Below are 18,012 nucleotides of genomic sequence, written 5' to 3'. Positions count from 1 at the left end.
TTTTCTGTATTTGGCCAAAAACATAAATGACTTGCAAGGGACCTGTGATCATTTAAAGGCAACAAGTAAAATACTTTATGAAAGAATGATAAAGAATAATTAAAACTGTCAAGCAAGAGGTGACTCCTCCATGAAGGCTTCTTTTTTTTTTTTTAATGTTTTTGTTTCTAGATGGTTGCCCAGGTCTCTGTTATGGCAATGGGAGGTGCACTCTGGATCAGAACGGATGGCACTGTGTCTGTCAAGTGGGCTGGAGTGGCTCAGGATGCAACGTTGTCATGGAAATGGTGTGTGGAGATAACCTGGACAATGATGGAGGTATGATACATAATTCATGACTGTTTAATTTTCACGTCCTTAGTGGTCATTTGAATCTATAGTTTTGGTGGATGTTTTCCTTGTTGGCACAGCAAGTCAATGTTTCTTTGCTCAAGGCAGTTGTTCCCCTGACTTGATCTGTAAGAAACAGGCCCTTGTGCTAGATGATTTTCAAGGCAGAAGTTAAGTATGTGCTGGACCTATCATCCCAGTACTTGGGTTTTTTTCTTCAAAAAGCAAAACCCCAAACAACCATGTAATAATTTCTTCTCTCTCTTCTGTCTCCTTTCCACTCTACCTGTGATCTCAGAAAAGGCAGCCGATAGATGCACAAATAAAAAAATTTCTGTGCAAGTCAAAATGCAGCCACAGTTTAGTCTTTTGTTAGTATTAAATGAAACATTTGCAAGGATAAAGCTTACATTTAGAGATGCTTCTTTAACATTAATCTCTTCCTTAATGTTTCCACTGAGACACAGCAGAGATGTTGCAATTGTCTGGACCCACATTTGAACCCTTGGTGAGCAAGCAAGTGTAGAAAGTACACAGAAGTAATTTTTGAAAGGACCATAAACAGAGTTCTGTGCTCTTTTCCACGAGCTGAACCAGGGTATTTGGAGCTAGATGCTCCCTGCCTCAGAGCTCCATAGTCTTGATTCATTCTGAGGCTGTTGCAGGGAAATACAGGGTTCTTTCATAGCTCCTTTCCAGTAGCTCACTGCAATACACAAGTCAGTGCATTGCTTTTCAGGACAAACATCCATATTCTATTTCAAACTTGCTGGTGGGAGAAAAGCCATGACATTTCTCAGAGATTGCTCTCAGAATTTCTTATTTTTCCTATCTATTTTAGGAATACCTATTTGCTGGGCAATCAGGGACTTGTGCTTTCCTGTCTTTTACTTCTTGCCAACCTTTACACTGTGCTTGCCTCCATACCTGGGGCTGTGCAGCTTTCTCATTCAGACTGTGAATACTTCTGCCCTGAGCACAATCACAATTTTTTCTCCTTAGGTTTTACATAGAGATGTATTAAAATATTTATTACCTGATTATGTCATAGGTACAGATCTTCTCGGTGCCTTGGGTGGGATCTCCTACTCCACTGTAGTGTCAAACTTCAGCATAATGATTGTGTATTTTCTTCTAGGTCATTGATAAATTAAGCTTGATTTAGGGCCAAGAACTGAGGTCACTGTGGGACCTCAATAGAAACATTCTGACTCAGTGATGATTCCTCATTTACAGATATATTTTGAGACCTTCAGATTTTGTATCCTGTAGGCTCTAAGACCACGCTGGCTTTTGGCAAAAGCTTCCTCACTTCTGAACCCCATTCAAAAATCACCTTATTGCTCTCTCATCCTTCCTTTTCCACCTTTTTTCCAAGCTTTCTCTCCCTTTTCCACCAGTCACCCCGTGGCCTCTCCCACCTGCCCAGTGCTCCCCCCCACTGGCCCAGCCACTCACTCACTCTCCTACACACTTCAGTCTGGCCACAAAAAAAACCCTGTTTAGCCCTCAATATATGTAATGCATTTTCTGAGACTCTTCATGAACTGGCTCTGTAGAAACTGCCCTGTAGTGTGATTTTGGGTGCTTTATATTCTGCAATAACACAGACTTATTGAAAGAGTTGGCAGTTTTAACTCTAAATCTCCTTGAATTTGTCAGTTTAAGGCAGGCATTTAACATCATTTCACTGCAGGTTTTGAAAGTAATTTTCTTTCTCCTTTTTAATGGTAACATAACATGGACTAGGACAGCTCTGTTGACATTACAATTAGAGATAAGTGCAGGGAGAAATATTTAATTAAACTGACTTCTACAGATGGGCTAAATGTAATTAAGTTTCCTTCACAACCAATTCTATGTAAGAAAATTATATCTACGTATTAAAAACACTTCTCTTTAAATATGAAGTTCACAGGACCTGATTTGGCATAAGCATAAATTAGAAAAATTCCCCTAAAGTCATTTGAGTTATGCCAGTGTTACATCAATATAAAATCAGAACCTAATTCCCATGGTTTCAGGGCTTGTAAACATAAACAGTGAAAACAGGCAGGCAGGGTCACATAGGAGAGGAGATGATGCTCAAGACCCAATTTAGTGCTGTTGTATATTTCAAATCATGGTCTTACTCATTAAAATTGTGTTTAACTCAAACGTTTATATCTCTGTCCTTTAAAGTTTTTTTTGTGCTTCAAGTTTGTTAGCAGGAAATCACAACCAAAGACAAAGGTGTAGGAAAGTTGAACATTTATTATTTCAAACTGTTATTTCAGGAGTTATAGTGATAATTTTGTGTTGTTTCCAGTTGATTTGTTATACAATACTTTCAGAGAGCTTTATACTATATAAAAAGACATTGAAATACATGGTAGGGAAAAAAAAAAAAAAGTGTTAGAAAATGAAGTATTCTGTTAGTTCCAGCCATAGGGATCAAATAATGTCATTTTTTTTGGCGTGAGGAATGATAGTGTTATAGATCTGTCTGTAGTAACAGCACAAAAGCTTTGGGAGGGGGGTAGTTTTTAATTCCTTTTTTAAAGGAGTGGTAAATTAAAGGTAAGTCACAAGCATGTTCACAGGAATCCCTGCTCTGCAGACACTGCAGCACTCAATTTCCTGTCCATCCACTGATCCACAGTGGCAACCTTAAATGCACGTGGCATTCCTTTCCTTGACAGGGAGAATACTATTTCCTTTAGAGCCCTACTAGTATAGGCTGTACTGATACTCTGGCAGTACCAGGACTGCTTTTCCCACTCCATCTCAAAGCTCTCTTGTTAGTTTTTCTTCCTTGCAGACTTAAGGGCATGTTTACCTGTTCAAATATCACTACAAATATCATTGAAAAGGTCTCAGCATTATAACAGATGCACGATGGCATGGTTTGCACTTGCTCTCCTGGAGTGCATCTGCAGTCTGTTAGCACTGTGATGTCCATTAAATAATCCCAAGAGGTCAAGCAGATGTCCTTAGCAGTGGGGCCTTTCCCTCTCTCTGGCTTTCCCTCCCTGTTCCTTATTCTCCATCTCTCATTGCCATGAGTGGCATAATGTCATTTCCAGTTTATAAGATAACCAGTTCATCTCATCTGAGAGGGTTATTTTCCCTTCTGTCATTACTTTAGACTCATTTGGAAGCATTGGTAGCTCCAGGAGACTGCTTGAAAGCTCTTCTGGGTCTGCACAGGCAGGGGCAGGTGTCCTGGGTGCAAGGAGGATGAGTCTGATGCCAGGGGACACACACAGGGTGCCCAGCACCAGCTCATGGCCACAATGTACCTGCTGTTCTGGCATTTATTTACATGGCTGCTGTGCACACAGGGCTTTATCTTAAGCTGAAAGTTGCAGCCTGTCACTCCCATCAATTTATTTGATACAAGTTTCTTTTAGGTTTCTTTTTCTTTTCCAAGCAGTCTTGACTGTTTGTTTTTTAAGGAAAATATTATTTACTACAAGCTTTGAATTCTCTTCAAAATTTCCCTTCAGTCACTTCAGACAAATTATTGTAGCTTTCCCCAAGCTTTTCCAAGCACAGGAAATTATATGACTCAGCATAGCCTTGGGTTGATAACCAGTGCTGCTGAAATATTGATGTATTTTTGATCCATCCATTGGCATTTTAATAACCCATCCATCACAGAGATATTGAGTCCATATATAAGTAATACCCTATTATTGCACAGTATAAATAATACTGATGGGAATGGTTTTCATTGTTGCTGAGCAGCGAGGGCTCCCTGGGGATACTTTGAGTTTTAGAAACCTCTACCCTGATGTGTTTGCATTTTTCTGTGCATGGGAGGTCAAACACTGCCCATACTCACTGGGTAAAACACTGCAGCCATCCCACAGCACACTGGTGGGTTTCCAGTGTCCTTCCACAAACACCTGTGATCCCAGTTACCTGCCTTACTGTCTGCCACATTCCAGCTACAGTTTGGGAAGCAGTTGGGATTAATGCAGAGGAATAAGAATTAGAGACTCATGCTGGGTCCTGATGCTTCATCTCTGCTGAAGTTACTCTTTGATTCAGTTTGCTGAGATTCCTGACAACCCTAATTGGATTTAACTGAGCCTGTGGTGGAACAAGTCAGTACATGCATTGTTTACTGCTTGTTTGAAATCTGTAAAAGAAAGCAAGCAAATCTAAGTTGCAGATTCCTGTGGACTTTCTGGGTTTTTTCACAGCTCACAATAGGATTGAACAATGGATCACACAGATGCCCCCAAAAGCTCAGATTCTTCAAAGTGCTGAGTCAGGTTTTTTAGGTTTTGGTTTTTTAGGCTGTCCTGCACAAGAAGTTCTGAGAACAAGATCTGCTTACTGCAGGGGGAAGCTTAAAACCCATTTTTTATTTCCTGTGAAAATGTTCTGGCCGTGGTTCTCCCAGCCCCATTGCTGGCTCGGGCTCACTGGGACCAGTGCAGTGGGAGCAGGAGGTGACACACACCCTGCTGGGTCACTCTGCAGGGGGGTGGCAGTGAAAAGCCACTGGTATTACTTACACTAAGTGTAGTGTATTGCTTAGGGATAGGCTTGATTTTTCAGGCCACTGAGCAAGTACAAATATGAGTATGTGCATGTGAGTGTGCCTGAATACATGTATATGCATGCACCATGGAAGTGTTCTGGGTTTGGCATTAAGCATAAAATTTCAAACCCCTTGTAGTTAACATTAGTAGTGTCTTCCCCATGTGTGACAAAAGCTTGAAGTCTGCTCCTTTAGTGAGCTTTAATGCAGAAAAATAGTGATTTTAAGTATTATTGGTATTTATGTTTTGCTTGCGAGAACCTGATGATAGTGGATGGTTTATTAAAATAATTAACCCAGTAATGTGGCAGGTAGTGTCTAATAGAGTTTGTCATTTTCATAGCCAGTTAGTAAAGCATCTCAGTGGCTTAATAGAAAGCAGCAGCTGTGAAAGTTGCTGCTTGATGCACTGGTGATCTGGGGAAGCCACCACCACCTAAATCAGAACCACCTTGTTCTGTCCTTCTTTCACCAGTGACTCCACCCAGCACCTAAATATGTCCTCAGGTGTTCCACTAAATAATTTGTCCTAATTATTTGCAGCAACATGAACTATTTTGATGTTCCTGTATTTGCAGTCATGAAGAGCAAATAATCCAAGGGTAGATGGAAAGACCAGAAAAGCCAGGATTTGAAAAGTAAAGAGCACAGAGCTGCTCAGATCAGGTCCATAATGTGTGACTTATCCCATGTTCTTGCTATTAGCTGACAAAATGCCTTTTCCAACTATTACTTTATTTTATAAGGATTTTATATAGATATTATTCATCATATGGAAAGCTCATATCCAAAAAAATTAAGATGTCATTCCTTATGGAAGGCTTCTTGAAGGGATCCTTTGCCCAGCAAGAAAACAGGAAAATCTTATGCTAGTTCTGTGAGCTACAGCAATGCAGAGAGGAGTGGTGTGACTGAAAACAGAGCAACTTGTTTAGGCATGCTCTGCCTTCTCTTTGAGGTTGTTTAAATTATTTACAAGTGCTACGAGGTGCTTCCTATCCTTGATTCAATCGTTGTGAATCCTGGTTTTAGCAGTAGAATTAAAAATATTTTAGCTGTCTAGTTTACTTATCAAAAAAGGAAAAAAAAAAAAAAATCACAGTTCATCATTAGCCCTGGTATACAAAAGGAGGCACCTGAAAGATGTGAAACCATAATTTAATGTTAATCAAAATGTTAATCACTTTATTAGATAACCTGTAGTGCAGTGTGAGGGTGCTGGCTACCTCTTCTATAACATAAATTTAAAAATGCTGATAGCAGACCAAAATCATTCACATTTTAGTCTGCACTTAAGCTGCGATGCACTTAGTGGTAATTGACAGTAAAAACCTCAGCAAACAGGCTCCCTCCCTGTATGAATTGCATGTTTTGCTGTTTGTAGTAGTTTGTGCATACTCCTCACTGGTGTCTCCAGAGATTTCAAAGAAACCCTGCTGTTTCCTTAACACTCTGAGTTTTTTTAATAGTTGGTTCCTGATAAGAGCAGTTAACAAAAAAAAAATGTGACCGTTAGTTGAGAATCCACTAACATATTTGTAGTGTTTTCAAGTGGCTGAGTTTGATGTTATAGTTTATAACAAGATTTATTTGATTTTCTGGATTATTCTCCTGGATTAGAAATCTCATTTCAAATAGGATTGGCTTGTTGCAAATGTTCCCCTCACATGCACTTACTAATGTGATTTGCATTGTCATAAACTGCCTCCATATGGGATTCTGGACCACCTTGTTTTGCCTGCTGAATTGCAGTAGTATCTCTTGGGGTTTTAGATTTGGGGTTCTTTTTAGTCTTTTAAATGGCCCAATTAAAACCAAAGTCTTAAATGAGCCTGAAGTGGGACAAATATTTTCTTTTGGCTTAAGAGCTCTCTAGGTGGTGGTTTATACTAATGTTTCACAAAATGTGAACAACTTTTTCCAGTTTTATGCAACTTGATTTCTAAGTTTTGTCTGATTTTTTGGAAAAAAAAGCTGATAGCTGCATTATTTGAACAACTGTAGTTATTCTTAAATCTATTCAGTCAGTGGCCTGAGTTAGTCCTGACCCACTCATTAAAGAGTTTGTAGGTGCTGCACCTCCTGCCTCACTGCCCATGGAGTCTCTTCTCCCAGCCTACCACTTTCTCTCTCATTCATTCTGTATTGTTGAAAGGGAAAGTTTAAATAAATTGTAAGCCAATTAATTAAAGTATTTTAAAATGAAAAAACCAAAAAAAAATGCAGTGTGTGAGAGAGAAAGAAGCCATGAGTGATAGATAACCTGTAACCTAGAAAACTCCTACTTTGGATTAACATTTCTATTTTGGTTGGCAATTTCTTCCTCTGGTGACTGAAAGGAGGTTGTAGCAAGGTGGCTGTCAGTCTCTTGCCACGTAGCAAGCAGTAGGGTAAGAGGAAAGTTGTGCTAGGAAAAGTTTAGATTGGACATTAAGAAAATTTCTTCCCTGAAAGGGTTGTCAGGCATTGGAACAGGATGTCCAGGGAAGTGGTGGTGTCACCATCCATGGAGGACTTTTAGCAGACATGTAGATACGGTGCTGAGGGATGTGGTTTAGGGCTGGATTCAGTGATCCTGGGTAAATGGTTGGACTTTGTCATCTTAAAAGATCTTTTCCAACCAAAATGATTCTAGGATTCTATGACTTTGACCATAAGCTGTTCCTGTATACCCAAATATTTCATACACACAAGAGCACTGGTGGGGCTGTCAGGAAAAAATACTTTTCTCACCATGGTTTACTTAGATGGACCCTCTGGGACTTCACAGCCCTGCTCATGGGAAACCAACCCTTTCATAGCCCTGAGAGGCAAATGAAACCAGGTGCAACCAATTCCAACCAAAATAACACCATTAGCAGAACCTGGGAGAGGTTATAAGATCATCACTTTGCTGACAAGGAAACTGAAAAGAAAAGATGAAAACTGAATGTGACTGGAAGGTGGAAACCTATGTACAGCATGAATGCACAGTGCCTGTTGCCAGGTTTGAAAGCTGTTGACCAAAGCAAGGAGGAATGAGGACCCTGTTACAGAAAGGAAAGTACTGGATTGGTAAAGCTCTTTATTTTGTAAGAAAATCTTCATATTCTAATATTTCTATGAATTTTCACTCTCATTTCTTATAAAAAAAGGTGAGATTCAGGTCAGTTGAGTTCCCACATCTAATGGCTTGTTGACAAGGAAAAAAATTAATTAGAACAGCTACTGTGGAATAAATTATTTCAAAATAGCTTCCCCTTGGATGCTGTTATTGTGAAGTAATTGTGCCTTTTTTTTTTTTTATTAGTACTTATTCTGCCAGACCAGTGTTTGTCAAGTTTCCTAGGTGGGAAGCAGTCAGCTTGTAGAAATTAGTACCTTCCAGAAAGTGCTTTGACTCCCAGGATGACACTTGTCACTGCTCAACTATTCCACCATCAGGGCCCAGCCCTGAATGGCTGCACCAAGCCATGTCAGAGCCCTCTGCAGGAATCTTCACCAGTGTAAAGCAAAAGCAAGAGATTTCAATTTCTTTTATCACCTTTTCAAGTCTAGTAGGATTCTCTCATATTTAAAGTCTTGGAGAATTGATTACTAATTTGATGCTTTTCGGTTCACTGATTAAGAACAGAGTTTCATTGTTTGGACAAAAAAAAACCAAACAATAAGAGGAGATGTTGGGTTTTTTTTCTTTTGGTTTCAAGCCTGCTTTCCAGATTTCAACCTAAAAAGCCCTTTTGTTTTTCCAGCAGAACACAATGAAAGCCCCTCTGGTTCATATCGTGAACTCCTCCATCCACTCCCTGTATGGTTTTGTTTAGACTGGAGGCCTCACACTCTTTCAGCTTTCAGATTTCCGAGCTGATTCCAGTGGATTTCCAAGTTTTCATGAATATAAAGTGACTGCTACACTCAAAGTCAATAAACTTAACATTTCCCTGTGTGGCTCTTCTCCCACCACTGGCAAATCCCTGCTGTCTCCAGGACTGGGGGGATGTGGATAGAACTCCAAGCATGCACTGACCTGGATGTCAGCTATGCCAGTTTTGCTTGATCTCAGTGCTTTACATTATTGTTGCTTGCTACCTACAGCTGCCCTTGGCACATTATCATAAAGCCTAGCCTGCTCTATCTGATTTCTCACTGCAATGGGTCAGATTTGTTAATATTTTTTGCTTAGCCAAGCAATTCCCTTGCTCGAGGTCAGGCAAGGCTTCTCAGATTCCGGGAAAGCCGTTTCATTATACTTGTTTGTTCTGTAGAAGGGTCCTTGCTTTCTTTTCAAAGTAAATATTTTATGCTGTTATTTACTGAGCGTTCACACAGGATAGTGTGCTCTATAGAGAAAAGAGCAGAGCTGGCTGGGGGTTGGTCTTGCACCCATTAAGATCAATGACAAAACTTCCCTGATAAGGCAGTTTGCCCTGAGGAGGTACAGGGTTTATAGGCATCAAAACCTTGGTATGAACAGAGCATAAAAAGTCAAAGTATGAAGTGAAAATATCTGACAGTATGTTGATCCTATAGCATTTTGATTCTAACACCAGGGAAATCCATACAGTGATATGATGACTGCACATTTATTCAGGCTGACCTTGTTAAAAATACAAAGAGAGGTCTTTGTTGAAGGATACAGTGCCTTAATCGTGCTTTATATGCATTAGTCTGCTTGTCAGTCCAAACAAGTTAGCAACTGCTAAGTCATAAAATGGATGTTTAAGAAGATACTGGACATTTTACCATACCTTACTAAATCTGTTTCTGTTTAAGTATGTAATTTAGGCAGTTTGGACATCTAAGCTGCAAAAAGAGGGAATTAAATGCTGATAGTCCAATTTTAAGTTTCATTTAGGTGCTTGATTTAGATGCACTTCAGACGTGCTTCACTTTTCATCATAAGCTTAAGGATTAACAAGTATTGAAAAGTGGTTTTCTTCTTTTGTTTGTTCTGCAGTTAGACAGTCCTGCTCTTCCCTTAGTTTGTAGGTTCAGGTTGTTCAGGTTTTCATTGTCCTGTTGGGATTTTCTGAGTTGATCCAACATTAATGAGCAGAGCAAAACACCCCTCCTGGACTAGGCATGGGTAGTAATGATGTGTTGACTTTGAATGTATCATAATGTCTTCCAAGGGAATAAATACCTCTTGTGCTCTCCAGTGGTAAACACAGTGCTCTGTTCTGAGAGTCACTCAGTTTCCTGAACTTGCCTTTCTCTCTGTTTCAGATGGCTTGACAGACTGTGTAGATCCTGATTGCTGCCAGCAGAGCAATTGTTACTCCAGTCCTCTCTGCCAGGGTTCTCCTGACCCCCTTGACCTGATCCAGCACAGCCAGCCACCCTTCTCTCAGCATCCTCCAAGGCTCTTTTATGATCGAATCAGATTCCTTATTGGCAAGGAAAGCACTCATGTCATCCCAGGAGATGTCTCATTTGAGAGCAGGTGAGTTTTTTTTAGATGAGAGACTTTTCTGAATATTGAGAACTGCAATGGGATTCCTTAATCGAGAAACAAGTGCTACCTGGTCAGCTGAGAATTCTTCACTGGTGATCAAAAAATTCTTAAAAGAATAGCAAAAGTTTACATCCCAATCTTGATTGTCAGATTTTCATGAACCTATCCAGTTCATAAAAGTGTCATAGGAACAAACTCTACTACTTTTACTAAGAGGACTTTGACTGCTGTGGAAGGTAAGCTGTCTCATCCTTACTAAACAAGTGAGGAGAAGCTCAGCCCTTCAGGCTGTAGGGACATGTAATGGCAGGAAGCAGAAGGACAGGATGGATTTATATGCACTGTGGTCACTCACCTTTCTGCCCAATAGAACTTGATTGGTATTTGCAGCATAATAAATTTAACACATGTCACTCACAGACAATCCAGCTACCTAATTAGCAAACTTCTTGGGTTTTACTATGTTACCAGTGTGGAGTTTGCCACTTTGTGCTGTGGGTTATTCTACTAAAAGTTGGGTGATCTTAGATGGTTTTTAAGGTCCCTTCTAGATGATCTTTAAGGTCCCTTCCAACCCAAGCCATCCTGTAATTCCACAATTCCTCTGAGCATTGGTGAGACTGGCTTGCCCTTTAATAGGAAAAGACTGTAGAATAGGAAATGAGCACTTACTTGCTCAAAAAATCTGTCAACACGTATTTTCTTGAACATTAGAAATACAGGGGCACGGACATTTTTATGCTGTAGTGCACCTGAGAAGCTGTAACTTACATGCTGACAAAGAGCTCCACAAATCATCCACATCACCTATTACCTTGTCAACTACCCCTATACATTGGATAAACCATGTTCCAGTAATAGGGTCATAAGAATGTTTTTTTCTTTTCACAGTACAGTCCATAGCACTCAGGTTACTGTGTGCCATAGCTGCACACAAATCAGCATGCTTTCTCTTTGCAACTTATTAATTTTTAATAAAGTAAATATGTAAACAGAGTCTTTATTGATCTGAAATGCCTAAGCATTTAATCACTATTAATAATGTAACAGGATGTTATAAATATGTAGAACAATAGGACATGAGAATGAGCTCCATGAAGTGCACCCACCTGCTATGGCAGGTCTCTTGCTGGTGGAACAGTGCCATGGCACCTGGTGCAAGGCCCTTGGTGGCCTGTGCACAGGCAGTTTAAACTAAAAGTTGACAGTAAAAGATTTTCCTCAGCAAGGCACCACGCCGTGAGGCTTTTTTAGAGAAGAGGTGAGCACTCAGGTTGCCTGTACAGTGGCTGTGACACTGCAAATGTTAGCAGCCAGATTGCACATAATCCCATCAACGTGCTTTTATAGATATAAGGAACTGATCTTTCAAAGCTATCACTGATGGGATTTAACTTGGATTTAAAAGCCTTTCCTGAGTATTTTGTTTCTTTGCCCTGATGTCTTCCATGCCTTTAAAGACCAAAGAGCAGCAAAGGCTTGTGTGGGAGCAGCAGCCCACCCTCACCATGGTTTATTCTTTATACTACTAAAGGAATATAACTTGTTCTTGCATTGGTGCATTGTTCACACCCCAGGTGTCATTTTCTCCTCCTGTAAAGAAAGTACTAGTTAGTTTGGTGAGGAGATGAGTGGGATTCAGATGAGGCTGTCTGGATCTCTGGGAACAGGGGCAGTGCCTGGAGACTTGTGCTGTGCTACATCTCCTGGGTTTTGTCAGCAGTAATCTGCAACATGCTGGGCACCCCAAGGAGTTCATCTCTCCACACTTTGCTTGGTCCTCAAGTCTTCCAGGCTGTTGAAAAATTGCTCATCCATAAGTCAAATATTATTAAAAACTGCCAGAATTTTCCTTGAGGATGACAGATCTCAGAAGGAGGCAACAGCTGAGCTGTGCTGCCTCTGTTCAGAAATCTGCCTCTGACATTGTCAATCTGATTGTCATCTAGTGTCTGCTCTTCTCCTAGGAATTAAAATTATTAAAAAAAAATATAGAAAGACAACTCTGACTAGGGTTTAATAAAAAAAAAAGATCTTTGATGCTGCCCATGTAGTACAGACCAAAGAGTCCTTTGGGGTTTTTTTATCCCTTTTTGGCTATTCCTGAAAAGGTTGTGTCCGAGCAGATGATATTAAGCAGTGCTGCCTTAAATGGCACTTAGTTTATAGCATTGGTGGTTCAATAAGAAATGTTGGAAGAATTGGATGAAACAGTGGCATTCATTTATTTCAGAGCACTGGCATCCATTCCCACTGATGCTCAAATTTTGCAAAGCCCTATCTGGATTTTTTAATTTTTTTTTTCCCCTTTGCAAAAGGTTTCTGAGACCACTAGGAGGATAAAAGAAGAAACATCTATGCAATGTTTTCAGGCTTCTGATTCAAATCATGTTGTGCAGTGTTTTACTGTACCATAAGGTCAGTGAAACTCCAATACACTCTAGATGAAGGCAAAGTGATGTTGAATGGATTTGGGAAAGCCATCAAAAAAGGCTTATCTCTATCCTTCATACTGCAAGTGATTTGTCTCTGCCATGTCCTGGCATTTTCAACATCATCTGGAATAGCAAAATTAGTTGTTCTGATAACTGCTGGGACATCTGTCCTTTTTTTTTTTTTTTGCATTCATTCTTAAACTTCAGCTGAGATGTAATTTTTTTACCATTTGGCTTTTACAGAGCAATCCAGGTGTTGTGTTCAGCCACGGCTAAATACCACACCAACATTAATATTAAAGAGCTAAATATTTTCGAAACATATTTTGCTTTTAATTTGTGAAAACTGTGTCACATGTGCTGTTTTTTTCACAAACTTCCAAATGAAACTGAGACATCCTAAAAGGCATATTGGATACACCCTGAACAAATGGAAATGTTCTTGCTTACATCAGGAATGATTTTGCTGTACTGCGTGTAGCAGGGTGTAGCAGATTAAAATGTTTTTATCAGCTCCTGTTCTCTGGAAGGTTTTTTACTTTTTTCTTTGCTGAATATTTTTAATGCATGCTGCTGGCAAGCTATTTGACTCTCTGGAAACTGCCTACAAAAAGGGTCCAGTGTTTGGTACTGAATTAATTACCCTTCAAAGGCTGCTTACAGCAACATTGTCAGCAGGAAGAAATGAATGTACCTTACTAGCCTTTAGCTTAATTTCTCTGATTGAAAGATTTTCATCAGAATTGTAATACAGCAAATGACATCTTCTGGTAATGTGACACTTGAAAATTCACAAGTTGCTTGATAGAGTTCCACATCTGAGCCTAATGTCTCAGCCTGAGGTGCTTCCAGAATATTGGTAACCTAAAACACAAAACAAAAGCAAAAGAATTGCAGATAATGTTAGTAGCAGAGCAAGGCAGAATGGTGGTGGAATAGTAAAAGGCTTTACAAGTAGTGAAAGAATGTATCTGGAATTTTCAACTTCTATTTATATTGTAAATTAGAGATGTCAGACAAACAGCCTGATGGCAGAGAGCTGAGACCTGCAGAGCTGAGCTCCTCGGTTATGTGTGGAATGACCCATGAAGCACTGACAGAGAAATCCTGCTTCTTTTAGGCCACCTGCAACCCATGGGAATCTCAGCTTTCTCTCAAAAAGCCAACTGCTCCCTCTGGAGTTGCAGATTTAGTAGAGCTTGCCAGGGGACTTGAAACATTCTTAATGCATTTGAAAACACTGAGGCAGCTTATCAGGGCCATGTTCCTTCCCAGCACTTCCAAATTAGAAAAGACATTTTTGCACTTGCTTTCAAGTTAAAACAACTTGGACAGCCTCAGTCTAAGATTTTGCAATCCTTGCAAGTAGGTGGTAGGAGTTTTATCCCCCACAAGGAAGAAAAGCAGGCCAGTCAGGAGTGTGTAGAATAAATCATAGAGGCTGAGAATAGAAGAGGGACAGAGAGCACGTTGGGGAGGCATGATGATCTTTAAAGGTTTCCCTGTTAAAATTAAGAAAAGCAGTGAGTTGTAGCAAGGTCCACAGCTCATCTGGAAAGAGGGTGACTGTTGAAGCAAGGAAGCATGAAGTCACATCACTGCAGGGAAAATGGTCTAAAAGCTCTGGGAAGGAAAGGAATTAAGTCAGGTCTGCTGCAGGGAACCTGCGTGCCAGCAGAGCCCTGGGCTTGGGGTCCACTCTGGGAGCCATCAGGGCATTGGGGAAGGAGGGAGAAGCTGCTGTAAACCAAGAGGTCATTTGTTACCTCTCCGAGCCTTTGAGATGAGAGCTGGGCATAAAGTAATTGGAAAAATGTTTTCATACGTGCAGTAAATGCAAAAATTGAAACTAATTCTGATCAAATGCTTGGTTGGAGATTTAGTAGGTGCTGGTAATTCAAGAGGCCGGAGAGTAGACGACTCTCCAGCTTAGAGTAGGTAATAAAAAGACAGTGAATAATGAGACCAAATGCAGCAACATAGAGGCAGACTTAGAACATTTTAAATCTAAAAGATTGCAAAGGCAGTTCAATACAGATAAATGTAGATTAATGAGGTTTCTGAGTCTTTATCACATACTGTAAATGTGTATGGCTTGTAAAATATTACCCAAAAAAAGCAAGAAGGTTGAAAGATAAGTCTCAATATTATTCATGAATAATGAGAAGTAAAGTGAATGAGTGGAGGAAAGAAACATTATACATGAAATAATGAAGACTTTGATGGGTTGTTATCTCAAAAATCTGTGTGCTTGATAAAATATGAGGACAGAATGGAGCCAGAAGAGATGTCTGTGTGGCATGAACAAGCAGGAGTACAGGAGTATAGTACTGAGTGATGTTGACTCTTAAGGGTCTGTCTCACACCAATGGTTTTGGTAAATACATAGAGTGCTCTAATAAGGGGATTAGAAAAGGAAAAGCAGGTCTGTTGGTGTTCAAAATATGAGAAAACAGTAGAAATCATTTTCTGCTGGAACAAATCAGGGAGTAATTGAACCTGGCTGTCCTGTTGAGTGAGTCTTGTGAGTCTGAAGACCCGCACAGGCTTGGTTCCCTTCAGTGAAGCTGCAGGTTTTGCCCACAAATAGGGCCACAACCAATTTAGTTGAAGTAGATGATGGAAAGGTTGCAAATCAGGACACTGTTTTGCATACTAGCAGTAATGCAGCCTCTCCCATTCCTTTGGGATTTCTCGGCATTTTTGCTCAAAATCAGCATCTTCCTGTGTCCTGGGAGGATAGCACAGCTTAGCAACTGTGGTAGATGGCTTGCTTGCAAAAGGTTTAGCAGGTGTATTTTCTCTGGTGATAGTCAGACAAGTTTGATGATACCACAGTGATTAATTAGTGTCCTGTCAAGTGCCTTTGGAGAATGGGATCTGATGAAACAAATCAAAATTTTCAGAAATTTGTGGTCTCACATTTGTGTGTATGATTTTATTGGATCATGATCAATTAATCTTTTATGGGATATTCTTTAAATTCATCCTCAGCTTTCACCTGAGGATGAAGTCTTTCCTTTAGATTATATATTCACTGTGCAAAGGTAGGATGTATCTTTTGAGGTCTACCATGACCTCTCAAATTGAGAGAGAAAAGCATAGCAACATCTAAATTCATACATTGTTTATACTGGCTAATTAATGCCAGCTACCTTTATAATACCTTCTATTGGTTTTTACCCTGAATGCCTTAATGTTATCAAAAGACTTCTGCATACATTTTTTACTTCATTAAAGTACAAAAAGGTGTTTCAGTGGAATATGGCTGTGTAAGCCCTTAGGAAATCCCACTAGGTCCTAATCTGCCTGGTGAGGATATTTTACATTTCAGTCCTCATCCTTGATGAGAATTTTCTCCTTTTTGTTTCAGTCTTCATATATGTAAAGGGCCAAAGGAAAGAAAAAGAATTATTTCTTCACCATTTTTGTGGCTAGAGTGAAAGTAATGGTCTTGCATGGCACCAGTGGAGATTCAAATTAATAAGAAAAACTTACCCTGAATAAAGCACTCAAACAGAGGCATGGGAAGGGGTTACTGCTTGGTGAGGTTATGGAGTCAGACAAGTGTCTGCATGGAGTAGTGCAGGTATAGCTGATCTTACCTGAGGCAAGGGAATGGACAAGATAAAGTCTTGTATTTCCTTTCAGCTCTCATTTTCTCTGATTCTGTGAGCCTCTGATTAGACCCATTTAGTAATGAGTTCACTTTCCTGTCCATTGGCTTTGATGGATTCTGCTGTGCTGCCATGTTCCAACCTCTTTGCTGGAATGAGAGGGGTTTTATGTGGGAAAGTGGGTGCAAGTCAGTGACATCTCAGAGGGAACTGAACATAACACATGGTGAGGGACTGAAAAAAAGGTATATTACACTTGATTAGACACTCTCTGAATTTGCCTATATAACTTTCTGAAGTTCAGTGAAGACCATGTGTCCCACTGCTGCCTTATCACATTAGTTCAGCTTCTTTCTAATGGACAGTGATGTCCTATTCTTAGCAGCAGAGAATGAGGCTTCATTTTCCTCTTCCACAAATCATCACCCCCTAGAGCTGCAGCAAACTAAATCATGCTATCAGTGAGACCTTTGCAGTGCTATTGAATGGCAGGACAAGTGATACCCTGAAATATAGCTGGAAATGGAAATATCTTCTCAATACACCAGAGATTCATGGGAGAGTCTGTGTGTCGTCTTCATAAGATAATGGTTTTTTTAATCAATCTTTTTGAGTTGTTTGATTCCAAATCAACAGTCGCAATGATGTCACAGTAGATCTGTCTGTCTGGGACAGGAATACAGCACCGAAATTAATGTCCTTCTCACCTTCCTGATGTGTCTAACATGTTGCCTTCTACTCTTTCTGTTTCAGGCGGGCATGTGTGATTCGAGGCCAGGTGGTAGCAGTAGATGGAACACCTCTGGTTGGAGTCAATGTCAGTTTTCTGCACCACAATGAGTATGGATACACTATCAGTCGCCAAGATGGGAGGTCAGATTTTCATATATGGTCTTTCACTGGTTAGATTTGCATACTTGAGACCAAAAGAACAAAATTTTCATAGACATCGCTGTTGATTGAAGGTGGCATCTGGTCCTCTGCTCTGTGAGCATATTTAATTAGATTTCTCTGTGGTAGAGGGACCAAAGAAGAAAGAGAAGAAAATAACCTGCGCAGCAACAAGATTACAGTGGCATTCAAACACCTGGAGTCAAAATGTGACAGTACAGCTGTCACAGCATCTTCCTGACATTTAAATATTTTCACTAGTCAGGTCTTCCAGAAAATTCTCTGCCTTCTTTTATTTTTTTTTTCCCTATTCTGAACTGTGAATCTTCCAGAAAGTTTATTGATGTGTCAATGAAGTTAACTCCTTTAGCTGGACACAGAAGTAAAAAAGTTAGGATAGACTCTTTCCAGAACCAAAATGTTTAAATTGCTGCTCCACAACCAGTCCTGAGCAATGCTTCCTTCCCTCTCTTCCCCAGCTTTGTAGGGCTGAGTTGAGTTCTCAAGGAGAGATGAAATTCCTGTACATATTCTGTATTGCACTCCAGGGCTGACCATCCATTTGGAATAAGGTCACAATTTGCTCCTGAACTAGAGTTAAGATGCTAAGGGCAGCTTAAGACTTCATCTTCCTTGATTGTGTTGTGAATTTCAAGAGATCAGAAAGTATCTTTCAACAGGAAAGAGTGTAATTTGCCACTGTTCCCACAGTTTTTTAGTTTTGTTTTGCTTGGCTTAGTCAGTTTATAAAAGTAAGAAGCATGCATATTT

The 18,012-nt window shown here is 40.0% G+C and overlaps 1 protein-coding gene across 2 annotated transcripts in view; it reads left to right on the top strand.

Moving 5' to 3' along the window:
* The window catches only part of TENM1 (teneurin transmembrane protein 1), a 453,479-nt gene that overhangs the window by 359,885 nt on the left and 75,582 nt on the right, over window positions 1-18,012 (top strand). For both annotated transcript variants that reach the window (XM_071757633.1, XM_071757632.1), the window contains 3 exons: window positions 172-318; window positions 10,070-10,286; window positions 17,104-17,223. In XM_071757633.1, coding sequence (XP_071613734.1) covers window positions 172-318; window positions 10,070-10,286; window positions 17,104-17,223 — 484 coding nt within the window. The remainder of the gene's footprint in view (window positions 1-171; window positions 319-10,069; window positions 10,287-17,103; window positions 17,224-18,012) is intronic.

The sequence above is a fragment of the Heliangelus exortis genome, chromosome 14 (genome assembly GCF_036169615.1).
Source record: "Heliangelus exortis chromosome 14, bHelExo1.hap1, whole genome shotgun sequence".
Classification (NCBI taxonomy): domain Eukaryota; kingdom Metazoa; phylum Chordata; class Aves; order Apodiformes; family Trochilidae; genus Heliangelus; species Heliangelus exortis.
Note: the sequence above shows the minus strand (reverse complement) of the source record. Positions and strands in the feature narration are given on the sequence as shown.